We start from the raw sequence: 27,693 nt of genomic DNA on the forward strand, positions 1-27,693 counted from the left end.
GCCTCTTGCCGTCTTTATTTCTGGGAGTCAGGCTGGGTTGCCCCTGTCTATCTCTCTCATTGACCACAGATACCATGAGGGAGTTTGGTGCAGGGTGAATGTACAAATATTCTGATCCCATAGCAGGGATACCTTGGATGGGGCTACCATGGCCAGGATGTCGAACAGGCCATCGGAGGGTTCTGCTAACTCCTCCACCTGTAAGACCAGGCTTGCTGCCACCCTCTTTAGCAGCTCCTGATGTGCCTTAGCATCATCCTGAAGCACTGACTGGGATGGTTCTGCCACTGCCTCATCAAACAATGATGATGATGAGGCAGGGGCCGGGGGGAAGAGTGGGTGCCACTTCCACCTCTTCCTTAGTCTCCACCCTGGTAGAAGGCTCCTGAGCACTGCGCTCTGACCCTGCGTCCGATGCCAGGGGAGGACAGGAGACAGTCACCGATCACCTGTCTGATGCGCCTGACACAGAGCACTGGACGAGAGTCCCAGGTGCCCACGGAAACCCCCATGGGTTCCAGAACCGCCATGGGGGAGACCACTAGCCCTGGGGCCAAGCACCAGTCGGCAGTACCAGAGGAGCTCCTCCGTGCTTGGCTTAGAGCGACTGGCTCGAAGGGCCCAGTGCCTCTTCCTCTTTGTTCGAAGAGGGTGAGTGACACTAATGAGGCTTCAGAGTCCTCTTCCTGATGGCTTCTTCAGATTCCTTGGCTCCCCCGCAGAAAAATGGGGGAGTAAAAGAAATCTGTGGGGAACACACGCCCCTCCCACAGCAGCCCGGGTGTATCTGCTTCAGAGGTAAAAGTAAGCTGGTACGCCCCAGTACGGTGTACCGGCAAGAGTCAATGCACCGTACTGGGGCAGCCCGGCTTCCCTAGGGGGCAATTTAAAGGGCCTGGGGCTCCCAGCAGTGGCTGGAGCCCCAGGCCCTTTACACTGCCTCCAGAGCCCCACTGCTGGAGCCCTGGGGTAGCGGCTGCAGGGCTCCGGTGGCTATTTAAAGGGCCTGGGGCTCTTCTGCTTCTACCACCCCAGCCCTTTAAATAGCCGCCAGAGCCCCGCTGCCACTACTCCAGGGCTCCGGGTGCTATTTAAAGGACCGGGGCAGTAGAAGCAGGGGAGCCCCGGGCCCTTTAAATAGCTGCCGGAGCCCCAGACTGCTACTGCTACCCTGGTGGGAGGGGAGGGAGCACGTACCTTACAGGGTGGGCTGGGGCTGGCTCTGACCCTCTCAGCCCCACCCCTTCTGCCCTAGGCCCAGCCCCTTCCAGGGGCCAGAGCTGGCCCCAGCGTAAGGTAAGTCACTCGACTTACTTTCATCCCTGGTCTGCTTGGAGCAGCCAACAGCAGAGAGCAGATCACAGCAGGGGGGAGGAAAGAGGCTGGGCATGTGTGTGTGTGTGTGTGTGTCCACGGAGAGATGTTAAGGGGGTGGGGCTGGGCACCTGCCTGCGAATGAATGAGAGAGACTTACTGTTGCATCCTGAGCTTAGAGATGTAGGGCTGTGTGAAGCCGGCTCTGTCCCTGAGGCAGAGAAGAAATGTAACAACTATACAGGGAGGCTGCTAATGTTTCCATTGTTAGTTAATTGTTCCCATTCTTGGTCAATTAAGACTTCTTTACCTTGCCTGAGTGGTGTAAAGAAGCCTTATTGTAAATGACAGTGACAAAATCCTCAGCTAGGAAGGTCTACATGCTTTCTCACTTTTTCCCTGTGCCAGAGAGGCACAATGGGGTTAGATTACAGCTCAGGATCTATTTTACTTATCCATTTTAAAAAAATGCAGGACAATTATTAGCAAAACTGTAGGACTTTCTAGTGTGAAAGTCTGAGCCCTTTAAAGCGACATTCTACTTTACAGTACACAAAAATAAAAGTAATGTAATTTAAATGAAAATCCAGGATTCTAACTGAAACGCAGAATCTTAGTTACCAAGTATTTGTAACTTAACTTTCATGTGTTTAGGAAATGCTGAAGTTATTGTGATTATTTTTTCTGAAAGGTAGTTTTAATAAATTACCAAAATAAGTGAAACTGATTGGATTATTTTGACAAATAAAATATGCAGAATTTTTGCATTTTTTGGTGCAGAATTTGAATTTTTTGGCACAGAGTTCTGCCAGGAGTAAAATCTAACAGTGAAGGGAAGAGACTTGGTTTGACTGACTTCTCATCTTCCCTCTGGTATCTCCTCTTCTTGGAGATGGGTAATGATGATTAACTTTTTGCAAACAAAGTCAGCACGGAGGGAGCTGTGTTCAGGAAAAGAACCAAGGACTCCCACTGCAGTGACTAACCTCAGTGTCTGTCACAGTTACGAGGCTAGCTGCCTGTTCGTCTGCCTGCTTTCTCTGAAGGTATGTCTACACAGCAAATGAAGGTGTAATTGAAGCTAGTATGGGTAACAATAGAGTAAAGATATGGTTGCACAGGCTGCAGTGCAGACACAGAACCCAAGTGTGTGCCCAGGGCCTCCAGTAGCACGCAGGCAGCTTGCTCATACAACCATGTCTTTACTAGTATTGCTATTCAGGCTAACTAGATTAAAGCTGGCATGGGTATGCCTATCTGCATTAGAACAACATCTTCACTTGCAGTGCGCACTCAACTCAGTGATCAGCCTTTTGCCTTACCTGCCTTTGGGTGGAATCTCACAGTTCTTCCATTCTTAGACCATACCTGAGTACATCACCCAGATTATACCAATCACTGAACACCCTGCAGGTCTGGCACCTGTGTTCAGAGGTGGCAGGTTTGTAGACATTTTGGTGGTGGCCAGAACCCGCACCCCCACAAACTCCGTCCCCCACCTGCCTAAGGCTCTGGGAGGGAGTTTGGGTGGGGGGAGGAGGTCTGGGGTGCAGGCCCTGGGCTGGGGATTAGGGTGCAGGATGCAGGCTCTGGGAGGGAATTTGGGTGCGGGAGGGGGTCTGGGGTGCAGACTCTGGGATGGAGTTTGGGTGTTGGGTGTAGGCTCTGGGCTGGGGCAGGGGATGGGGGGTGCAGGAAGGGGTGAGGGGTGCAGGCTCTGGGATGGCATTTGGATGGAGGCTCTGGGCTGGGGGTGGGGGTGTAGGAGGGGGTGAGGGGTGCACGCTCTGGGAGGGAGTTTGGGCTTGGAGGGGGTGCAGAGGGAGGGGGTGCAGGCTCTGGGAGGGAGTTTGGGGTCAGGAGAGGGTGTGTGGGAAGGGGGAGGGGATGCAGGCTCTGGGAAGGAGTTTGGGGATAGGAGGAGGTGCAGGGGTGAGGGCTGTGGGGCTGAGGATGAGAGGTTTGGGGTGTGGGAGGGGGCTCAGGGCTGGGGTAGAGGATTAGGGTGCAGGGGGATGAGGGCTCTGGCTGGGGCTGGGGATGAGGGGTTTGGGGTGTGGGAGGGGCTCAAGGCTGGGACAGAGGATTAGGGTGCGGGGGGATGAGGGCTCTGTCTGGGGCTGAGGGGTTTGGGGGATTGGAGAGGCTCAGGGCTAGGGTAAAAGGGCAGGGTAAGGGCAGCCTGCCCTGCCATTAGTGAATGGGGGGCATTAGGACCCTGCAGCAGCAGTTGATGCGGGGACCAGGGGAGGTGAGCGGGGGTTGCAAGTGGGGGCCAGGGGACATTCGGGGGAGGTGCGGGAAGGCGGCAGGCGGGGCCCGGGGAGAGACCCGGCCCCAAACATTGGTGGAGCCAGGCCCCCGGGCCCTGAATATTGCTGGAGCCCAGGCACATGAGTGTATATAACTCACCGCCCCTGCCTGTGTTTGCTCCTTTGTTTCAGGCCTCAGATGTGAAGCCTCCTGGTGCCTGAGACCTGCTCCACACACAGTTTTTGTATCAATGTGAATTTTTTGGCTAACTGTGTGTTTGGGGTTTTTTTTACTGAAATAGTTATCTGGTCCAATCCCAAGTGTGGACACAGTAATATGGGTATAAAGGTGTCTAAGGGCATGTCTACACTACAGCCACTATAGAGGCATAGCTACATTGGTGCAACTGTGCCACTGTAGCGTAGAAGCTTCCTCCATCAACGAAAGGGTCTTTTCTATCCAAGTAGTTAATTCACCTCTCTAAGAGATGGTAGGGGTGGGGGGGTTGTACCACTTTAACTATTTGTGTGTGCAGACAAGGCCGAGGGTTTAACATGCAAAGTTAAATTGAATTAATTTAAGATGTGTAATTAAAGGGAATTAAGTGCATTAATTAAAGCATATTAAACCTTTTTGAGGGCACTCATATTCAGAAACAAAATAAGAGACTGTAGTCACGTCTACATTACAAGTACTACAGCAGCATAGCTATCTAGCTATGCTGGCATAATCCTGTAGTACACACAGCCTACACCAATGGAAGGGGTTTTTCCATCGGTGTAGGAATGCCACCTCCCTGAGTGATGGTAGCTAGGTCACCAGAAGCATTCGTCCGTCAACATAGCTGAATCTATGTTGGAGGCTAGCTTGGCATACAGTTATGTGGATCAGGGTTTGTTTTCTCATACCCCTGACCAATGTAACTATATAGACTTAACTTTTAAATGTAGATCAGGCCTGTTTTTCCCAGTCTGAAGGAGAATCCACCAGGGCCTGTTCAAGAGAATGTTCTTACAATGACTGCTTCATTGTTTGGGCAGTTAGATCCACATTGGGTTTTAATCAATGGCTTCACAACGGTGTTTCATCTTTAGGGGAGGATGTTGAAATGGTCTGACCACCTTTGTCAGGTATGTCTACACTTCAAGCTGCGGGTGTGAGTTCCACCTCAAAGAGACATACTTGCACTAGCCTAATTGATCTAGCAACACAAAAAACAGACTGTAGTCACGGCAGTGCGACCAACAGAAGGGGCTGGCCTCCCAGAGCATGTACCTGTCCAAAGCCAAAGGCATGTACTCAGGACTGCTAGCCCATCCACTGGCTGCGCTGCCACGGCCACATTCTATTTTTACCCCATTAGCTCCATCACAGCTAGCACGAGTATGTCTCCCTGCACTGGGAATCACACTCTCAGTCTAAACATCACCATCTTAGAAGTCAAGCACACAAATAACATTTTGAGATACTGACTGAAATATGCAATTAATACAGAGACTTATCGTCATATTTCATCAGTCTCACTTTCTTTTTACTTGCTCCTTGTGCACATGCAGGCCAAGTGGATTAAGCTAGCCAGAAGACAAGGAAGTACAGGGCCAACAGGACTGGGCAGTGAGGCGGTGAAAAGCACCCACTAAACCAGGGCAGGCTGGAGACTGAATTAGACAACGGACTGGTTATTCCATGTTTATATTGAATAATCCTGTCAGAAGCAAGGAGTTAAACAGACTCCTTTATTTGCACTCACTCATCAAATATAAAATCCACTGCATTTCAACATCAACTGTACAAATCACAATTTTCAATGCCTCCTAAGCAGCATTGCAAGTTTCATTAGCACATTATCTATCTGACACTGCACTACTTTTAGTCTGTCCTGCATGTGTGGTATTTTTTGTTTTTTGTTGTTTTTTTTTGAATACCAGGAACAATAAACATTTATATAGCTAAAAGCTAATGATAGCACAAATGCAGATAAACACTTAGCCAAGCAGCAAATACTAAGGATACATCACACTGCAGCTGGGAGGTATAATTCTCCACTCAGATAGACATACACGCGCCAGCTCATTCAGAGCTAGCGTGCTAAAAATAGCAGTGTGGCTATGGTGGCATGGGCAGTGGTTCAGACTAGCCACCTGAGTACAAACCCATCAGAGGCCCTAGGTATGTACTCAGGTGACTCACATGAGCTGCCATGGCCTCACTGCTATTTTTAGCATATTAGCTCAGACAAAGCTAGTGCAGGTATGTCTGTGCAAACTGGAAATTACACTTCTCAGCTGCACTATAGACATACATGTAGTGTCTTAGCCATTTAGGTCACGGGTTCAAATCCAGCTCAGTAGCAATCAAGAGGTCTGATTTGATGGCCGTTTGGTGGCCTATGCAAAATGAGTTCTGTTCTTGATGGAAAAGTGCCCGTACCTCTTGCACAAAACTAAACAAAATGTGTACCATCATTGGGGATCTGAGCAAAGAGACCAATGAATGAACAAGCCATGAAGACAGATCTGCCCTCTGATCCAGAGAGGTGGTTCCTCTATGTTGAAGTTGAGACACAATGAGGGAGCCAGCACTGCTGCAGCTGCTTACTCAGTACTCAGGCTTGAGGTGTGTCAAAATCAGCGATTTTCACAAGTACTAAACTCAGCATTTTTTTAAAAAACAGAGAGGTGTTGTGGTCTAGTGGATTGAGCACAGCGCAGTAACCCAGGAATGCCCGCATTTTTATCTTGGCTTTGCCAATGACTTTTTGCGCAGCCTTGGACAAGTCAATCACTTTCTATGCTTCACTTCCACCATCTGTAAAATGGAGCTAACACTTACTTGCATACCTCAGGCATTTACATACCACCAAGATCAGGGCCATATAAAATCCTAGGTAGATTCACAATACCTCTGAGGGTTAATTAATGTTCGCATAGTGCTTTGAAAACAAAGCATGACCATAAATGCTAAGTATCAGTGTAAAGGGAAAGAGAAAACAGAGGCCTCACCAGTAATTATTTTTCTCTTCTACATATGCAACAGGGATAAATGTGGTCATCAACAAAATGTTCCACTAAAAGGTGGAGAAAGGAAGCCCCAACAAGATTTATCTACACACAGTTTTTGTCCCGATTTAAGTAAAATCAGTTTAAAAAACAAACTTAATTAAATCAGAGCAACTCGCTAATTTGTGCAGGGTTCTTCCAGCATCAAGGAATGGCTTGTTTTGGTAAATTAGATTCCTATCTTAAGCCATAAGCCAAACTTTCCAAAATGAAGTTTTCTTACTTTTCAGGCTTTTGTCCAGAGTAGGAAGGCACGGCTCCACCATCCCCTTGTCCAGCCTTGAAATCAAAGAATTTGACTGTGTCCATTTCAACATCATAGAAACAGATCTTAGAGTCAAGACTCTCATCGGCCTATGGCAGGGGAAAAGAGAAGGAGTTAGAGCCAGCAGTAGAAGAGACCAGCAAGGTAAAATTCAGCTGGCCTATAAAGGCAGCCCACAAGCCAGCCAGCAGCACAGGAGCCAACAAACACCTGAAAACAAAGGAGTCCGAGTGGGGGATTTGGGGGTGGGAGGACAGTTTTTGTTTGTTTGGTTTTGGGGGTTCTTTTTTCCTTCTTCACAGTAGATTAGCAGGGAAGGCTATGGCAGCTACAGGGGCAGCTATAGAAGTGACCCAATGAATGGAAGAGTTAGTGAATATGACTGGATATGGAAGTTGTGGGGATGTACATTATTCTGGAGAGGGTACTGGAAAGGTGCTTTGTTTGTATGAAGTGCCACCTGATAGAGCTGATGGAAAAGAAGATCTGAGGTTTGGAGTTGCAGCTAGAAACCTAGAGTTTCAAAGGAGATTTGAGCAGGTGATGGAGAGAAAGAGAGAGGAGGCTGAAAGGAAACTTCATGAATTGCAGATGCATGCTGGACCAGGGAACTGTGAGGGTAGACTGCTGGATGAAGAAAGTGGACAGTGGAAGCATGTGACTTCGAGAATAAGGCAGAGGAAAAACCAGCTAGTGAAGGAGAAACAGAGCTGAGGAACAGGTTTGCTGAGTTGGAAAATGAAGGGGAGAGGCAGGCAGTAACAGAAGATGGGAGAGCAAGGAAGAAGAGAAGAGAGGCTAATCCTACAAGAAGAGGGGAAGAGACAATAGAGCTAGCCAGAGTTCAGAGACGCCGGAGGATAGAGGACAACTTGTAGAAGATTGCAAGTGAGAACAGACAACAAGAAGACTTGCAGCCAGAAAGAACAAAAGAGGGAAGGCCGGACAATCATACCAACAACAAGAAGAGGCAAGTCTACATAATTGGGGACTCCCTACTAAGAACAACAGGCCTGTCACCAGAGCTGATCTGGAGAACAGAAGGGTGTGCTGTCTGCCAGGAGCTAAGATATGGGATGTGTCCTAAGACAGAAGAGGATCCTAATGGGAGTAGGAAAGAATCCATTGACTGTCTTTCTTGTGGAAAAAAATGATACTGCTAGATTCTTGCTCAGACACAGCTAGGAAAACTATGCCAGGCTGGGGAAGGTGCTGAAAGAAATGGACACTCAGGTGATCTTCAGAGGGATTCTACCTGTCCCTAGAGGAGGAGAGCAAAGACAAGACAAGATTATGATGATCAACAGATGGCTCAACTAATGGTGCTATAAAGAGGGCTTTGGGACATTCCACTATTGGGAGGCTTTAACAGACAGAAGACTGTTCTCATAGGATGGGCATCCATCCATGTAGGAAGGGCAACAGACTTCTAGGATGGAGGTTTGCACAACTGATTAAAAGAGCTTTAAACTAGGAATTCGGCTAAGACAGTTGGGAGATGCTCATGTAATATCCACACCTGATTTTAATATTGAGAGGAAGGAAAATCAAGTAAAAGTGAATACAGCAATGGAGAAAGGAAAAACAGAGGGTAGGAGAACAGATGACAGAAGGAAAGATAGTGCCAATACCAATGACAGTAACAGTCAAATAGGTAATACTGATGGTAAAATGACTGTACGTAAATGGGCGAGGAATCTGGGTGAAGCCAAGCAGAAACAAGAAAGACGTCTGTACACAAATGCAAGGGGCCTGGGTAACAAAATGGAGGAACTAGAACTACTGGTGCAGTAAGTGAAATCAGATATTATAGGGATAATGAAAACATGGTAGAAAGTAGTTATGACTGGAATACATATATTGAAGGATATGTGCTGTTCAGAAAAGACAGAAATAAAGGTAAAGGTGGTGGAGTAGCATTGTATATTAGTGATGAGGAAGACTTAAAGAAATTAGAAATGATGGAATGGATAAAATGAAATCAGTTTAGGTCAAAATCACTATGGGAAAAATGGTAACAGAGGCTCCACTGGAATAATGCTTGGGGGTGCTACAAACCCCCAGGACCCGATTTGAATATGAAGAGAGGTCGCTAATATTTTTAATGAAATAAAAGCTACTGGAAATTATGCGATTATGGGAGACTTTAATTTCCCAATATAAATTGGAGGACTAGTGCTACTAATAAATGTAAGATCCAGATATTCCTGGATGTGATAGCCAACAGATTTCTTCACCAAATAGTCACTGAACCAACAAGAGGTGATGCCATTTTAGATTTAGATTGGTAAGTAGCGAGGACCTCATAGAAGAACTGGATATACAGAACCTTAATTTGAGTGATCATAAGTTAATTCAATTTAAACTAAATGGAAGGATAAACAAAAATAGGTCTGCAACTAGGGTGCTTGATTTCAAAAGAGCAAACTTCAAACAATTAAGGAATTAGTTAGGGAAATGGACAGGCCTGAAGAACTCAAGGATCTGAATGTGGAGGAGGCTTGGAATGATTTAAGTTAACGTTGCAGAAACTATTTGAAGCCTGTATCCCAAGCAAAGAGAAACATTTGTAGGGAAGAATTGCAGACCAAACTGGATGAACAAGTGTTCCAAACAGATTATTAATAAAAAGCCTACAAGGCAAAGAAGAAGGGATAGATCAGCAAGGAAAGCTATCTCCTGGTGGTCAGAAAGCGCAGGGGAAAAGTGAGAATTGCCAAAAGCCAAGAGAATTGGACCTGGCAAAGGAAATTAAAACCAATAGTTAAAAGTTCTTTAGACATAACAAATAAAAAGAAAGCAATGAAAGAAGTGGGACTGCTAAACACTGATGTTGGGATGGAGATTAAAGATAATCTAGATATGACCCAACACCTACATGAATACTTTGCCTCAGTTTTTAATAAAGGTAATGAGGAACTTGAGGGCAGTGGCAGGGTGGCTAATAGGAACAAGGATATGGAAGCAGAAATTACCACATACGAGGCGGAAGCCAAACTCAAACAGCTTAATGGGACCAAATGGGGGAACCTGGATAATCTCCATCCAAAAACATTAAAGGAACTGGCACGAGAAATTGCAAACCCCAAAGCAAGTTTTTTTTATGAATCTGTAAACTTAGGGGTTGTACCCTATGACTGGAGAATTGCAAATATAGTACCTATACTTAAGAAAGGGGAAAAATATCATATGGGAAACTACAGTCCTGTTAGTGTGACTGTGGTGGGGCAACTGCCCCACCCCTATGAGAGATAGGGCTAGAGTAGGCCAGAGCAGCTGCACAGAAGGGCAGCCAATCAGGAAAAGGGCTACTGTGAGCCAATCAGGGCCAGTATTACAGCCGGCCAATCAGGGCTAGGCTAGGCCTTATATAAAGGCTGCCCAGGAAGGGAGCAGGCAGTCTGTCCCAGACCTTCATGGGGGAAGTTCTGTCTCCTGAGCAGGAGACAAGCACCTTGGACAGAGCCATGCTAGGCAGGCTCAGGGGAGCATAGAAGGGCTCTGGCCCAATACCTGCCAGACTGCGGGCCCTGATAGAAAGGGCCTAGAGGGTGTGAAGGGCCAGAGGGGAAGTGGCCCAGGGACAGTTAGACAAGGGGAGAGAAGGAGGGCAGGGAGGCTGCCATTAGAGGGTCCTTGGGTCAGGACCCAGAGTAGTGGGCGGGCCTGGGTCCCCCCCTTCCTCCTTGTACAGCACCTGGCTGTGGAAGGGTGCCCATGACAGACTGCAACCAGCCCTTGAACAGAGGGGCTAGACTAGAGGGGTTGTGGTTGGCCACTGCAGCAGGAGTGAACTGGAAAGACTGCTGTTAATCCCCCCTCCCTGGAAGGGGGTGAGTGTGGACTTGGGGGCACTGCCGGAGGGCAGTGGCCTGAAGAGGACACCATGAGAGAAGGGAGCAACGCTGGTCCAGATGCCAACAGAGGGCAAAAAATGGACGGGACACCACCAATGGAGGGTGCTCCACATGGACCGAGCTAATTCCCAGAGTTACCAATGGGAGGTACTGCGGTGGTGAGTCCCAGCCCCGTCACAATGACCTCAATTGTATACAAGGTCTTAGAACAAATTTCGAAAGAGAGAGTAATTAAAGACCTAGAGGCAAATGGCAACTGGGATAAAATAAAACACCGTTTTATAAAAGGTAGTTTGTACCAGACCAACCTGATCTCTTTCTTTGTCTAGGAAATCAGTTATCTTCTCAAAGAAAATGTACTAGATCTAATCTACCTGGATTTCAAGTAAAGCATTTGATATAGTTCCACGTGGGAAATTATTAGTTAATTTGGAGAAAATGGGGATTATTACCAGAATCCAAAGGTGGGTAAGGAACTGGTTAAAGGGAAGACTACAACGGGTCATGCTGAAAGGTGAACTGCCGGGCTGGAGAGGTTACTCACCTCAGTCCCTGGAAAAATCATGAAGCAGGTCCTCAAGGAATCAATTCTGAAACACTTAGAGGAGAAGAAAGTGATCAGGAACAGTCAGCATGGATTCACCAAGGGCAAGTCATGCCTAACTAATCTAATTGCCTTCTATGGTGAGATAACTGGCTCTGTGGATGAGGGGAAAGCAGTGGATGTGTTGCTCCTTGACTTTTGCAAAGCCTTTGACACGGTCTCCCACAGTATTCTTGCCAGCAAGTTAAAGAAGTATGGGCTGGATGAATGGACTATAAGGTGGATAGAAAGTTGGCTAGATTGTCGGATCAACGGGTAGTGATCAATGGCTCCATATCTAGTTGGCAGCCGGTATGAAGTGGAGTGCCCCTAGGGTATGTCCTTGGGCCGGTTTTGTTCAATATCTTCATAAATGATCTGGAAGATGGTGTGGATTGCACCCTCAGCAAGTCTGCAGATGATACTAAACTGGGAGGAGAGGTAGATACGCTGGAGGGTAGGGATAGGATAGGATACAGAGGGCCCTAGACAAATTAGAGGATTGGGCCAAAAGAAATCTGATGAGGTTCAACAAGGACAAGTGCAGAGTCCTGCACTTAGGACGGAAGAATCCCATGCACTGCTACAGACTAGGGACCGAATGGCTAGGCAGCAATTCTGCAGAAAAGGACCTACGGGTTACAGTGGACGAGAAGCTGGATATGAGTCGAGAGTGTGCCCTTGTTGCCAATGGCATTTTGGGATGTATAAGTAGGTGCATTGCCAGCAGATTGAGGGACGTGATCGTTCCCCTCTATTGGACATTGGTGAGGCCTCATCTGGAGTCCTGTGTCCAGTTTTGGGCCCCACACTACAAGAAGGATGTGGAAAAATTGGAAAGAGCCCAGTGGAGGGCAACAAAAATGATTAGGGGACTGGAACACATGACTTATGAGGAGAGGCTGAGGGAACTGGGATTGTTTAGTCTGCAGAAGAGAAGAATGAGGGGGGATTTGATAGCTGCTTTCAACAACCTGAAAGGGAGTTCCAAAGAGGATGGATCTAGACTGTTCTCAGTGGTACCAGATGATAGAACATGGAGTAATGGTCTCAAGTTGCAGTGGGGGAGGTTTAGGTTGGATATTAGGAAAAACTTTTTCACTAGGAGGGTGGTGAAGCACTGGAATGCGTTACCTAGGGAGGTGGTGGAATCTCTTTCCTTAGAAGTTTTTAAGGTCAGGCTTGACAAAGCCCTGGCTGGGATGATTTAGTTGGGGATTGGTCCTGCTTTGAGCAGGGGGTTGGACTAGATGACCTCCTGAGATCCCTTCCAACCCTGATATTCTATGATTCTATGATACTAGAGGAGTGCCTCAAGGATCAGTATTGGTACCATCTTATTTAACATTTTCATTTATGGCCTTGGCACAAAAAGTTGGAGTGTGCTAATAAAATTAGCAAATGACACAAAGTTGTGAGGTACTGCCTATATGGAGGAGGACCAGAATATCATTCAAGAAGATTTGGATGACCTTGAAAACTATAGTAATACAAATGGGATGAAATTGAATAGTGCAAAGTCCGAGGTCATGCATGTAGGGACTAACAACAAGAATTTCTCCTATAAGATAGGGAGGTATCAGTTGGAAGTCTCAGAGGAGGAGAAAGCCCTTGTGTATTGGTCAATCACAGGATGACTATGAGCCACCAATGTGATGCAGCCTTGACAAAGGCTAATGCAATGCTAGGATGCATCAGGCGAGATATTTCCAATAGAGACCGGGAAGGTTTATTACCATTATACAAGGCATTGATGAGACTTGATCTGGAATACTGTGTGCAATTCTGGTATCCCATGTTTAAGAAAGATGAATTCTAACTGGAACAGGTGCAGACAAGGCTACTAGGATGATCAGCGCAATGGAGAACCTACCTTACAAAAGGAGACTTAGGCTAAACAAACCAAGCTCCTTAACAGAACAAAGGATGAGGAGAGATATGATTGCTCTCTGTAAATATATGAAAGGGATAAATATCAGAGGGGGAGAGAGGTTAATTTAAGTTAAGAGCCAATGTTGGCACAAGAACAAATGGCCATCAGTAAGTTTAAGCTTGAAATTAGATAAAGGCTTCTCACCATCAGAGGAATGAAGCTCTGGAAAAGCCTTCCAAGGGGCGTAGTGCAGGCAAAAAACCTCACTCATTTTAAGAATGAGCTTGATAAATTTATGGAGAGGATAATATGATGAGATTTCCTATAATGGCATTTGGCCAATCCGCAACTTCTATTAGCAAATATCTCCAATGGCCAGAGATGGGACAATAGAGCGCTTGGACCTACAAAAACTTTTAGTGCTTCTATCAATGCTTACCCCAGAAATTCTGATTCTTGAAAACAGATCATAGCCAATGTGGGTTTAAATTAGAAAAGTTAACCCACTTTATCTCTGCATTATAGCTAGTCTGGCATTTGGTGTCACATTCAGACCTCAGTGTGGTATCTGGAGAGTCCTGTCTCACCTTGTTGACGAGGATGCTGACTTTGTTGCCATAAGAATTGCACTTAACCGATGCAATGCCCCCCAGGCCAGGAAAAAGCTCAGTCAAGTTCTTACTACTGCAGTGCACTTTTGCCTCTCTGTGGGGACAGACAATAGTGATTCATGAGGTGCCAAGTGTCAGTACTTGAAAAACAGTTAAAAATATTTTTCAAACTTCAAAAAAGACCTTTAATAATCAAATAGGGCACAGGACTCAAATATTTGACGTCTTCTCACCTTTTGTCCAAGACTCTAGCTTCCCCTTAGAGGCTTAAACACAGCAGAAGTAAACTTAAGTGTTCTGCTGTGTTCCAACACCTGCAACAAGAAAATCCTGCCACCCTGTTTCAGGAGAAGTACAATTTGTCTACATGGGGAAATTGACTGGCATAGCTGAAGTGGAATAACTATCGTGTCCCCATGAGAAAGTTATACTGACATAACTATAGTGGAATAGTTATTTCACTTCAGCTATGCTAGTCAGTTTCTCCATGTAGAAAAGTTCTAAGGGCTCGTCTACACTGCCTTGCAGTTTGGACTCCAGGCATTCGAACAGCAGTGTGCACCAAAGTGCTGCTATGCTGTAAGACCCTGGTGTGGATAACACAAGCATGAACTAAAAGGATCCTAGTTCATATTAACTTAGTCCTCTCAAAACAGTACTACATTCACATCCTCATAGTCTGAACTGCTGGGCAGTGTAGACATAGCCTAAGAGACTGAATTGTTCACACTTTTGTCCTCCTTTCTCCCTATACCCAATCAAGCCTTCCTACTGTAGCAGCAACAGTAACAACATTCACTCTGCCTGAGAGAACACTTCCTATCTGTCACTGTGATACAGCTAACAAGAGTGACAGTATTTATTTTTAGACTTATAAAATGAAAACCAGGCATGGCCTCTGAATTCATATATAAAAATAACATTCTGGGGTTCTATTTATGGTCTTGTTAATTCCACATCAAATATGCTCACTTTACAAGAAAACAAGTTTTTTTTTTACAGCCCTAAAAATTCAGCCTGACATCTGAGAGTTAAGCTGGGTTCTTTCAATCTCCAACATCAACACCAATAATAAAGGCCCCACAAGTCATAGTGATACCCTGCACAAACCCAGGGTTTTCAAATTAGGCCCTCTGTGATACCTGTGCAATGCCAGTGCTGCCAATGGGTTTTCAGAGGTTTGACTGACAGGAGGTTTGCAAATTGTTCTGCTGATGATATATAAGATACATAAGAAAGAACAGACTTCAGCTTACCCTCTTGGTTCTGCAGGGTTCTCAAACTTATTTCGTCACTAACTGTCAACAGATAAGAGGCTCTGAACACACACAAGGAGCAGAAGTGTGGAGTCAAAATGTACAAGTCTGACACAGTCACTTGTCAGAGTAGAAGCACACTTCAACATAACAGTATGACTAATATTAAACTCTCACTCATTTCAGAATTTAATCAAGTACTTCACCGCAGGAAAAGTTCCAAAAAAAAAAAAAAGGGGTCGGGTGGGGGAGAACCTTACACCCTGCCCTGTAGGTCAACAAACTTAGGCTCTTTTGATTCAATAGAGGAAGTGAATTCCAAAGTTGAGGACCCTCTAACTCGTCCTATGTTTGTACTTACAGGCTGGCAGTAGAAATATCTAAATTGTTCTCAACTACTAAGAACAAAGGGAAAAAGATAGTCTTAAGTATTCAAGACCCAATTCACTTGATAGATTGAAGTCAACGCCTTGAGAAAGTTTCTGTGGACTCCTCCCCCACTGCTCAAAAGCGCTTATGTTCTCAGAGAGAGCTGCGAAACTCCCTGTTCTGTTCCTAAAGCCAGGTTTCCTACATGGGAGAGTATCAAGCTACTCATTGAGCCATCATCAGCCTTACCACAGAAGGTTTTGGCTAGTGAACGACAGTAACAAACCACTATGCTGTTACTCAGTGTCACCCCAGATGGGAATCATTGTGGGGAAAAGGGTAATTATTTCAAGTTTCCCTTCCCTCTAGGGAAAAAAAAAAAAAAAGATAAGCCATGCAAACTCCACTCCTGTAGCAACATTGTATTTATCCCCAAAGAAATACTCATTGATAATGGGAGTAATGATGGAAACAAACACTGAAGATCGGGAAGCCCTGAATACACTATATGTGTTGCTTACAACAGTGCATGAATTTCTTGCTCTCTGGGATTGAGAGTCCAAGTCCTCACTGAGAATTCAAACTCATGGAGAAGCAGCAGTGACATCACTGAAGCCATTACCCTTGATCCCAAATCTCAGACCTGGAAAAAAAGGTTACCCACCTTCTCGTAACTATTGTTCTTTGAGATGTGTTCTTCATGTCCATTCCAATCAGGTGTGCGCATGCCACGTGCACGACAGTCAGAAGATTATTTCCCTTAGCAGTAGCCCTAGGGTCTGTCTGGGCACCCCATCCCCTGGAGTCATGCCTTCATGATGCTCAATATAGGGCCCTGCTGACCTGACCCCCCCTCAATTCCTTCTTGCCGGCTACTCCGTCAGCAAGGTAGGAGGGTGGGTATTGGAATGGACATGAACAACACATCTCAAAGAACAACAGTTATGAGAAGGTGAGTTACTTTTTTCTTCTTTGCGTGCTTGTTCATGTCAATTCCAATCAGGTGACTCCCAAGCGTAAGTTCAGGAGGCAGGGTCGGAGTTGTCCACTGATTGGAGCACCACTCTACCGAAGGCTGCATCATCTCTGGCCTGCTGGGTAATCGCATAATGCATGGTGAAAGTATGTATGGAGGACCACGTCGCAGCTCTGCATATTTGTTGGGAGGGAACCTGTACCAGGAATGCAGCTGAAGAAGCCTGAGCCCTGGTGGAGGGCGCAGTGAGCAGAGGGGCAGGTACCCCTGCCAGGTTATAGCACCCTCGGATGCAGGACATGATCCACGATGAAATTAGTTGAGATGAGACTGGAAGACCCTTCATTCTGTCTGCCACAGCCACGAATAGTTGAATGCACTTCCGGAATGGATTTGTTCTCTCGATTTAAAAGGCTAATGCTTTGCAGACATCCAACGAATGAAACCTCTGCTCCCTGCCACTTGTGTGCAGGTTAGGACAGAACACTGGGAGGAAGATGTCCTGGTTGATGTGAAATTGGTAGACAACTTTCAGGAGGAAAGCTGGGTGAGGCCAGAACTGAACCTTGTCCTTAAAGAACACTGTGTAAGGAAGCTCTGATGTTAGGGTCTTGAGCTCAAAAACCCTCCTGGCTGAAGTTATTACTACCAGAAACACCACCTTGTATGAGAGGTAGAGCAGGGAGCACGTTGTTAGTGGTTCAAAGGGTTAGTGGTTCATCAGTCTGGAAAGGACCAGGTTGAGGTCCCAGGCCGGGACGAGCTGTCGGATTTGCGGATATAGCCTGTGGAGACCTTTGAGGAAACGGCTGACCATAGGGTTGGCGAACACTGACCGGCCCTCTGCACCTGGATGGCAGGCAGAAATGGTGGCCAAGTGAACCCTTACTGACGACATGGACAGACCCTGCTGCTTGAGATGGAGAAGGTAGACCAGTATGAGTGGCATAAAGGCGATCATCAGGGACAAATGATGCTGCGCCAACCAGATTGAAAATCTCTTCCATTTGGCAAGGTAGGTAGCTCTGGTGGAGGGTTTCCTACTGCCAAGGAGGACTTGTCTAACTGGATCTGAGCAGGAGAGCTCCATCGGGTTCAGTCATGGAGCTTCCACGCCGTGAGGTTCAATGACTCGAGGTTCAGGTGCTGGAGATGGCCATGATCCTGAGTTATCAAGTCCAGGAAGAGCGGCAAGGTGACTGGGGCTTCCACGGACATGTCCAGGAGCAATGTGTACCAGTGCTGGCGGAGCCAGACTGGAGCTATCAATATCAGCACTGCTTGATCCCTCCATATCTTGGGGAGCACTGCATGAATGAGAGGAATGGACAGAACTGCATATCGGAGATGGATTCCCCAGGGAAGGAGGAACGCATCCGTTATGGAGCCCGGGCTGTGATTAGGAATCATAGAATCATGGAAGAGTAGGGTTGGAAGAGACCTCAGGAGGTCCAATCCCTTGCTCAAAGGAAGGAGCAGAACTGCTGACACTTCCTGTTGTGTTGCGTGGCAAAGAGGGCTACCTGGGGAAAGCCCCACTGCTGGAAAATGGAGTTCATGACGTCCGGGTGTAGGGACCACTCATGGCCATGGAACAACCTGCTGAGATAATCCGCTAATTCATTCTGTACCCCAGGGAGGTATGATGCTTGCAGGTGTATCGAATGCTTTACACAGAAGTCCCACAGAATGGGGGCTTCCTGGCAAAGGGGAGAGGAGCGTGCACCCCCATTTGTTGATATAAAACATCACCGTGGCATTGTCTGTCATCACTGATACACATCCTCCCCTTTAAATGGGCTCGGAAAGTCTGGCATGCCAAGAGTACTGCTCTCAGCTCTCTGACATTGACAGAGAGCGAGCTCTGCCTGAGACCAGAGGCCTTGTGTTCTGAGGTCTCCCAGATGTGCTCCCCAGCCCAAGTCTGATGCATCCGTAACCAACGAGAGAGTTGGCTGGGGGCTGGTGAAGAGAAGGGAGTCAAGGACCAGGAGAGGCACAGTCACGACCCTGTCCAAACTGTCCCGAACTGGCCGATACACTGAGGCTAGCCAAAACTGGAGCAGCTGGAGTCTTGGCTTGGCACGTTGCATCACATAGGTACAAGCAGCCATGTGTCCCAGGAGTTTCAGGCAATTCCTTGCTGTGTTGGTGGGGAACTGCCTGAGACTCCGAATAATGTCGCCCAGGGCCCGGAACCTCGATTCCCATAGGTACTCCTTGGCCTCAGTAGAGTCCAGTACCACCCCTATAAATTCTATCCGCTGAACCGGGGGCAGTGTTGATTTCCCAACATTCAAGAGAAGGCCCAGTTCATTGAACATTGTTCTTATGAAGTCGACTTGTGCCTCCACTTGAACCCTGGAGTGGCCCTTGATCAGTCAGTCGTCAAGGTACAGAAACACTTGTACCTGCCGCCTGCGGAGGAACGCAGCCACGACTGCCATGCACTTGGTAAAAACTTGAGGTGTTGCTGACAGGCCAAATGGGAGGACTGTGAACTGGAAGTGGTTGTTGTCCACCACAAACCTGAGGTATTCTCTGTGGGATGGTGTGATTGCTATATGAAAGTACGCATCCTTCAAGTCGAGGGTGGCATACCAGCCCTCTGGACCCAAGGAAGAGATGATGGAAGCCAAGGAGACCATGTGGAACTTGAGTTTCTTCATAAACTTGTTGAGCTCTCGCAGGTCTAGGATGGGCCTGAGTCTGCCCTTGGCTTTCAGTATCAGGGAATACCGGGAATAGAAGCCCTTGCCTTTCTGCTCCTGAGGAACCTCTTCCACTGCCCTCAGCGAGAGGAGCGAGAGCACCTCCTTTTTAAGGAGTTGCTCATGAGAAAGTTCCCTGAAGAGGGATGGGGAAGCGTGGTGGAAGTGCGGAAGGGCAGAAAATTGGAACAAATACCTCCTCTCAACCGTGCGGAGCACCCAGCGGTCCGATGTAATATGGGCCCATGCAGGGTAGAAAGGGGATAGAAGGGATGAAAAGGTAAGGCATCCAGTCTTTGTACTGGTGTATCACCCCAGGGCGCACCTCCAAAAGGCCTGTTTTTGGCCTCAGGAGGGTTTAGACTGGCAAGAGCCATGCCCAGAGGAGGGATGAGGTCTCTTCCTCGAGTTCCTACTCCTCCTGCTCAACCCCTCCTGCCTACCCTGAGGTTGATAATTCCTCGGTGGGGGCTGAAGTCTAAAGTGCCTCCGTTGGTTGGCAGGGGTGTGGGGGCCCAGGGATTTCAGGGTGGCTTGAGAGTCCTTGAGGAGAACAAAGACTGGCCCTCAAACAGGAGGTCCTGGACTGTCTGCTGTACCTCGTATGGGAGGCTAGAAACCTGCAGCCGGGAACTCCTTCTCATAGCCACCCCGGTAGGTACATTACACCCTGGTAACTATGGTGCAAGACGCTGTGTCCGCAGTGTCTAAGACTGCCTACAGGGATGCATGAGAGATCAATTTGCCCTCCTCTACTAGCACGGAAAACTCTGTGGGCGAGACCATAGGCAGGAGTTCTGCAAATTTTTCCATGGCCCCAAAAGTATTGTAATTGTACCTGCTAACCACCGCCCGATGGTTAGCGATATGGAGCTTCAAATCTCCCACCATCGAATAGATTTCCTCCCGAAGAGGTCCAGCTTTTTGGCCTCTTGATTCTCGGGAGAAGGCCCCTGGTAGCCTTGGTGCTTGCATAGGTTGGCTGCATCCACTATCAGAGACTCCAGCAGGGGGTGCGTATATAAGTGTTCATACCACTTGGAGGAGACTAAATATCTCCACTCATACCTTTTCTCGATAGGCGGCAACAAGGACGGGGTCTGCCACAGGGTCTTAGTGGCATTGCTGATTGTCTTAATCAGCAGCCGCGCGATACAGGATAGCTCTGGAGGAGAAAGGCTATCAACCATTGGGTCAGCCTCCACCACCACCTCCTCCAGTTTGGTGTTTAGGTTCTGGGCCACCTGTCTCAGCAGCTTCTGTAGGACCCTGCTGTCCTCTAAGGCTGGAGAGATTGATGAGCCAGCCATCTCTTCATCCGGAGATGAGGAGGATGAGATGGCGGCCAGTACTGGAGCCTGCTCCCTGCCCTCAGCCCCCTTGGGTGCTGCTGTCGGTGCCACGGCCAGTGCCAGGATCGATGCCAGGATCAGAGTCGCACTCGGTGCCAAGGATGTGAAGCAATCGGCGCCCCCATTGTCAATGCTGCAATCAGTGCCGAGACTGTCGATGTCGGTATGGCTGCCCGATGGGTCCCCGCCGGGATCCCTAGTGTGAAGGGTGTGTGCAGCAGAGGCCACCGATGCTGATCTGGAACCCTGGCTCATCCCCGGGCTTTGGTGATAGTCCCAGGGTGTCCAGAAGGGCCACTCAGGAGCCTGCCACTGACCCGGGTAGGGCGGTCTGTTGCAACAGGAGCAAGATCTTCTGCTTCTGCTGGAATGCGATGACTCCACTTCCGACTCCGAGGTTTCCGACTGTGATGACCACGGAGGAGCAGAGCCCCTTGGTGCTGGCGAGAGATGCCAACTGGGGGATCAGAGCAGTTCCCCCACATGGGCCACCAGTGCCAGGAGTCGATACACTGGGGATGATACTCTCATCATCAGGAGTCAGTGGAAGTCCCACCGATTGCTGACCACCTGGTCTTTAGACCTGGTCAGGGAACCCCCTCTGTCAGCCTTCCTCTTTTTGTGGGGCCTCACAAATGTCTGGGATCTGTGCACAGAGCCGTGGCGGTGCCTAGGGTCTCTAGAGGAGTCGACAGTGCCGAAGCACTGGGCACCAAAGAAGCTGCACTTGGAGCTGGGTCTGCTGCACCGGGCTCCAACTGAGGCTTAAATGCTACCTCCATAAGCAAAACTCGGAGGCGCTGTTCATAGAATATCAGGGTTGGAAGGGACCCCTGAAGGTCATCTAGTCCAACCCCCTGCTCGAAGCAGGACCAATTCCCAGTTAAATCATCCCAGCCAGGGCTCTGGCTTTCTCTGTCTTTAAGGGTCCTGGGGCAAAACCCTCTACAGATCTTAAAACGCTCCCTAAGATTACCCTCACCGAGACGCTTCAAGCACGAAGTATGCGGGTCATTTCTCAGCATAAGCCTGCCGCAGTCTGAGCATGGCTTAAAGCCTGGGGACTGAGGCATACCCTGGTGCCAGGGAAAAGCATCAGGGGCGGGGGGGGGAACCCCCATAGGAACCTTATGAGAAAAACAATCTACACTAAGTGTAACTATTCTACTACCAATTCTAACTATACATACAAAGGGTGATAATGCGAAGCACATGCTTGCTGAAGCGAGAGCAGTGGAGTTCCAGCTAGCCATCACAGGTAGTAAGAAGGAACTGAGGCGGGGGGGTCAAGTCAGCAGGGCTCTATATTGGGTGCCACGAAGGCGCAACTCCAGGGGGCACCCAGACCGACCCTGAGGATACTGCTAGGGGAAAAATCTTCCAGCTGTCGTGCATGTAGCGTGCTCACACCTGATTGGAATTGACATGAACAAGCATTTGAAGAAGAACTTGAGAATACAAAAGGGTCAACTTCTCACAAGAGTGGTTTGTGAGTGTATAAAACATCAGTTTATCATCAGATACTATTGACCTGGCAATACACCTCACTAGGTAAGGCTGGGTCTTCTAATCTCAGCCTCTCCCTGTAAACACTGAACGTAGAGCAGTAAAATTTGGCAGGAGTCTACAAAGTAAAAAATATATATACATATATATTTTTTTAAGAAGCCAAGGACTGAATAGGCCAAGATAACCTCTACAGGGCATGCACACACATGGCCACAAAAAAGCCTGCACTCCCACTGCCTTTGATGTACTTATTCTATGAATTCAGTCTCCAGGGTTGTCAGTCTAGCATTTTTCACTAGTACAAAATTCCCTTAAGGTAAAAAAGGAAAAAAAAAAAAAGAAAAGACAGAAACCTGAGTTATAGATTCAGACCCTTGTAAATGCTTATTAATACCTGCGAGAGAGATCAAAGATTTTAAAGTGAGCCAAATCCGTTCCCACAGCCAGGAAATTCCCGCAGACATCCAACAGGCAGGGATTCCCCTCTGCTTCAGAGAATATCAGCAGCTGTTTGACAGTACCCTGGGGATGGGAGATAGCAGCAACTTTAAATGTTAACTTTCTGACAGGGAGGTTTTTCTGTCAATTAAGCTTGCACATCAAGCCCGCTTCTGTTTTATCCCAACAACCACCACGAATGTAATAAGTGCATCACAGCAATTTGTTGATACTATCCTGTGACTTAAGGCTTTATGGGAATATACTTACGAATGTATATATGACATAACTAGAATGTGTTTTATGCTACATATGCCATGTAACATATCTCTGTAAAGGTTATGATCTACTGAATCTATCAATCCTATTTGTATGCATGTATCATTTTTGTATTCGAAGTTATGAATATTAGCTGCATACTTGTTTGATTCTGAGTAGGTTTTAGTGAAGCAGTTGGTTAGCTTCCTGAGAAAAGACTATTCTCAGTAAGTGCCCAGTCAAGAAGCCCTTAAGCCAACAATGAACTTAAAGATGCCAATCACATCTGGGCTTTCCCAGGAATGTGGCTTGGCTGGTAAGGAACTCAGTCATGCATGGACATGTGACTTGCCCAGGTGACTCCAAAACTCCATTTTGTAGCTGGACTTTGCATAGGAGAGAGGAGGGGGTCTCCACCCACAAGAGAGAGTCTATTTAAACCACAGGGAGACCCCTGCATTTTGTCTTCAGCTGGCTAAAGAGAAAGCCTCTCCACATCCAAGGATACCTGAAAGAAACTGCAACAAAGGACTGTAACTACAGGGGGTGTGAGTGATTGTTGGACCCAGACTTGAAGGAGGCTAGTCTGTAAAAGGAAGCTTACTGGTGACGTTTTTATCTGTATTCAATTTTATTACCGTACTTGTAAGGGCTTGGGGGGATATTTTGGGGAAATAGGAACTCCAAGTGGTCCTTTCCCTGATTGTTTGTTAAATCACTTGGTGTGGCAGCGAATACTTAATCCAAGGGCAAAGACTTTGTGCCTTGGGGAAGTTTTAATCTAAGCTGGTAGAAATAAGCTTAGGGGGTCTTTCATGCAGGTCCCCACATCTGTACCCTAGAGTTCAGAGTGGGGAGGGAACCCTGACAGTACTAGACATAGACTTGTGTGTTTTATTTTATTTTGCTTGGTAATTCACTTTGTTCTGTCCGTTACTACTTGGAACGACTTAAATCCTACTTTCTGTATTTAATAAAATCACTTTTTACTTATTAATTAACCCAGGGTATGTATTAATACCTGGGGGGAAAGGGCGGGCAAACAGCTGTGCATCTCTCTCTCTATCAGTGTTATAGAGGGCGAACAATTTATGAGTTTACCCTGTATAAGCTTTATAAATGGATTTTAAAACAGATTTATTTAGGGTTTGGAACCCATTGGGAGTTGGGCATCTGAGTGTTAAAGGCAGGAACGCTTCCTAAGTTGCTTTCAGTTAAGCCTACAGCTGTTAGGGGATGTGGTTCAGACCCTGAGTCTGGGTTTGCAGCAGGCTAGTGGGTCTGGCTCAAACCAGGCAGGGCACTGAAGTCCTAAGCTGACAGGGCAGGAAAGCAAGAGCAGTAGTAGTCTTGACACATCAGGTGGAAGTCCCCAGGGGGTTTCTGTGATCAAACCCGTCACATATCCTATCTAGGAACAGCTATACAATAGATGGGAGGGGGATGGAAGTTACCCACCTTTTCGTAACTTGTTTTTCTAGATGTGTTGCTCATGCCCATTCCATTGTAGGTGTGCATGCATCCACTTGTGCAGCTGTCAGAGACTTTTGCCTTAGCGGTATCCATAGGGCCAGCTATGGTGCCCTCTGGGGTGCTGCACTCACACCATGGTATATCAGGCGCTGCCAGTCCTACGCCCTCTCAGTTCCTTCTTGCTGACAACTCCAACAGAGGGGTAGGAGGGCACTTAATGGAATGGACATGAGCAACACATCTTGAAGAACAGTTATGAAAAGGTGGGTAACTGTTCTTTCTTCGAGTGTTTGCTCATGTCGATTCCACTGTAGGTGACTCACAAGCAGAATCCTCTGAGATAGGCTCAGAGTTCACAGTCTTGCAGATTGGAGCACTGCTCTGCCAAAACCAGCATCGTCTTGAACTTGTTGGGTCAGCACATAGTGCGAAGCGAATGTGTGGACAGACAACCAGGTTGCAGCCCAATAAATTTCCTGGATCAGCACTTGAGCGAGGAAGGCTGCTGCTGATGCCTGCACCCTAGTTGAGTGAGCCGTCATGATCGCGGGTGGGGCCACCTTTTGCCAGCTTGTAACTGTAACAGATGCAGGCCGTGATGCGAGACAAAATTCTCTGGGCAGACACTGGGCGACCCTTCATCCTGTCTGCGACAGCAACAAACAACTGTGTAGACTTACAGAACAGCTTTGTTCTATCTATGTAGAAGGCCAGTGCCCATCTGACATTCAGGGTATGCAGCTTGCATTCCTCATCCATTGCATGAGACTTTGGACAAAGGACTGGTAAGAATATGTCTTGGCCAGTATGGAAGTGGGAGATGACCTTGGGCAGAAAGGCCGGGTGCAGACACAGCTGGATCTTGTCCTTATAGATGATTGTATAAGGTGGTTCCAACATGAGTGCCCCGATCTCGGATACCCTGTGGGCTGAAGTTATAGCAACTAAGAAGGAGACCTTCCATGATGGGAGCAGGAAGCCAAGGGATCAAAGGGGAGTCCCATGAGTCTTGACAGCACAAGATTCAAGGGGGGAACTGGGTCCCGGATATGCGGGTAAAGGCGCTCCAGAGCTTTCAAGAACTGCACTGTCATGGGATAAGCGAAGACCGATCTGCCTTGAAACAGAGGGTGGAATGCCGAAATGGCTGCCAGGTATACCTTGACCGAAGATAGTGACAGGCCCTAGAGCTTAAGGTGCATCAAATAGTCCAGGATGTCTTGCAGCTAATGTGATGATCCGAGGCCCAAAACATGAACTGCTTCCACTTTGCCACATAGGTAGCTCTAGTGGAGGGTTTCCTGCTGCCCAGCAGGGCCTGCTGGACACCAGTGGAACACCACTGCTCGTCCCCTTAGCCATGCAGTAGCCAGGCTGTCAAGTGCAGCGCCGCCAGGTTCAGATGCAGCAGATTGCCGTGGTTCTGGGACAGCAGATCCGGCCAAAGAGGCAGCTGCAGCGGGGTGGCTGCCGAAAGTCTCAGCAGCAGTGTTGACAAGGCCACGCTGGGGCTATAAGGATGACCATCATTTGGTTCTGCTTCACCTTTAGCAGGACCTTGTGGATTAACGGCACTGGCAGAAAGGCGTAAATCAGCGTTTCCGACCACGGGATCAGGAAAGTGTCCAACAGGGAGCCCTTGTCCCTGCCCTGCAGAGAACAGAATATGTGGCACTTTCTGTTCTGCCAGGATGTGAACAGGTCCACCTGGGGAGTCCCCCACCTGTGGAAGATTGGGCTGACCAGTTCCGGATGGAGCGACCATTCGTGGCAAGACGAGAAGGTCCTGCTGAGGCGATCTGCCAGGATGTTCTTGGTTCCAGGCAGTTGGGTGGCTACCAGATGAACGGCATGCCGCACACAGAAGTCCCAGAGGCTGAGCACTTCCCGACAAAGGGCCGAAGACCTGGCACCACCCTGCCTGTTGATGTAATACATTGCAGTGGTATTATCTGTGAGGACCTGCACCACCTTACCTTTCAGGTCAGGCAAGAAAGCCTGGCAGGCCAGGAAAACTGCTCTGACCTTTCTGATGTTGATATGAAGGACTAGACCATTTTGTAGCCAAGAGCCCTGGGTGTTGAGCTCACCCAGATGGGCTCCCCAGCCCAGATCCAATGCATCTGAGACCAGGGTCAGCACCGGAGACAGGGTTGCAAAGGGAACTCCTTGCAGCACCGACTTGGGATCCTGTCACCAGCCTAGGGACAAGAGGACGTGGCTCGGCATCATGACCACTTGGTGCAGGGGGTGCCTGCTGGGGATGTAGACTGAGGCCAGCCACACCTGCAGAGATCTTAGATGAAGGCAGGCATGGCTGATCACATACATGCACACAGCCATGTGGCCCATCAGTCGCAGACACATGTGGGCCGTGGTGAGCGGGTGGGTCTTTACGTGGGAGAGCAAGTCCACCAGGGCCTGAAAACATGCTTCCAGAAGGAAGGCCTTGGTTCGCGTGGAGTCAAGGACCACTCTAATGAACTATATGAGTTGAACTGGGGTTAATGTGGACTTTTCTGTGTTTATTAACTGGCCCAGGTCACTACCGGTGGATAGCACAGATCGAGGCTCCTTTGCACTTGCTCTAGAGACCTGCCATTGATGAGTCAGTCGTCGAGATATGGACAGATCTGGACTCCTCGACGCCCCAGGTAAGCCACTACCGGTGCCACACATTTCATGAACACCCTGGGGGCCGAGGACAGGCCAAAGGGTAGCACCATAAACTGGAAGTGGTGCCCAGGCACTATGAAACACAGAAAACGCCTGTGTCCTGATGTGACAGGCATCGGTCGGTCCTCCGAGCCCCTAGGGGCGATGGAGAGCAATGGTCTCCGTGGCAGGCCTCGGCCCCACCTCCCGGGCGTTGGGGAATTAGCGGGAAGGTGTGCCGGCCGGAGTAAGTAGCGCGCCCCTCAGGCAGGGGAGCGCCGGGGTAGGGGAACGCAGGCCCACCCAACTCCACTGCTTTCCAACCCAGGGCCCTAACAGTGGCGGGAGGCGAAGGACCCGCCGCTGGGTCAGCGGGGCAGTCCGCGCCTGCTGACCAAACACACCCACCCCATGGTGTAGTTGGGCCCCTGGGCTACTTCCTACCCGGTCTCTCTCAGGCGGGTCGCTCCGGTTCCTCCAACTCCTCCGGGTAGTCCGCTGCGGGCAGCTCCGGTTCCTCCATCTCCTCCGGGTATTCCGCTGCGGGCAGCTCCAGTTCCTCCAGGTATTCCGCTGCGGGCCAGTCCCACTGCCCCTCGGTATTGGACTCACGCTGGCCCAGGCTGCAGTCAGGCCCCTCCAGGTCCTCTGGGTATTCAGCGGCCGGCAGCCCTGGTTGCCACAGGCCTTCCCCCCAGTCAGGCTCCTCCTTGCCCAGGGCTTCGCCTGGGTCAGCAGCAGGATCGCGAGGGAGCAGCCTGTGTCCGTCTCCCTCCCTGGTGCTCTCCTCACTGGGCAGAGGGCCCCGCCCTTTGTACTTCCTGTCCCACCCTTCCCCTTCCAGGGATTGGCGGAAGCTTGGCCTGGCCCCGCCCACTCAG

The 27,693-nt window shown here is 48.5% G+C and overlaps 1 protein-coding gene across 1 annotated transcript in view; it reads right to left on the bottom strand.

The window, feature by feature from the left end:
* Positions 1-27,693, bottom strand: part of IFT140 (intraflagellar transport 140) — a 253,776-nt gene that overhangs the window by 110,708 nt on the left and 115,375 nt on the right. The window contains 3 exon segments of the mRNA XM_077828863.1: positions 6,827-6,980; positions 13,792-13,909; positions 22,383-22,510. Coding sequence (XP_077684989.1) covers positions 6,827-6,980; positions 13,792-13,909; positions 22,383-22,510 — 400 coding nt within the window.

Source organism: Eretmochelys imbricata, chromosome 10, assembly GCF_965152235.1.
Source record: "Eretmochelys imbricata isolate rEreImb1 chromosome 10, rEreImb1.hap1, whole genome shotgun sequence".
Lineage (NCBI taxonomy): Eukaryota > Metazoa > Chordata > Testudines > Cheloniidae > Eretmochelys > Eretmochelys imbricata.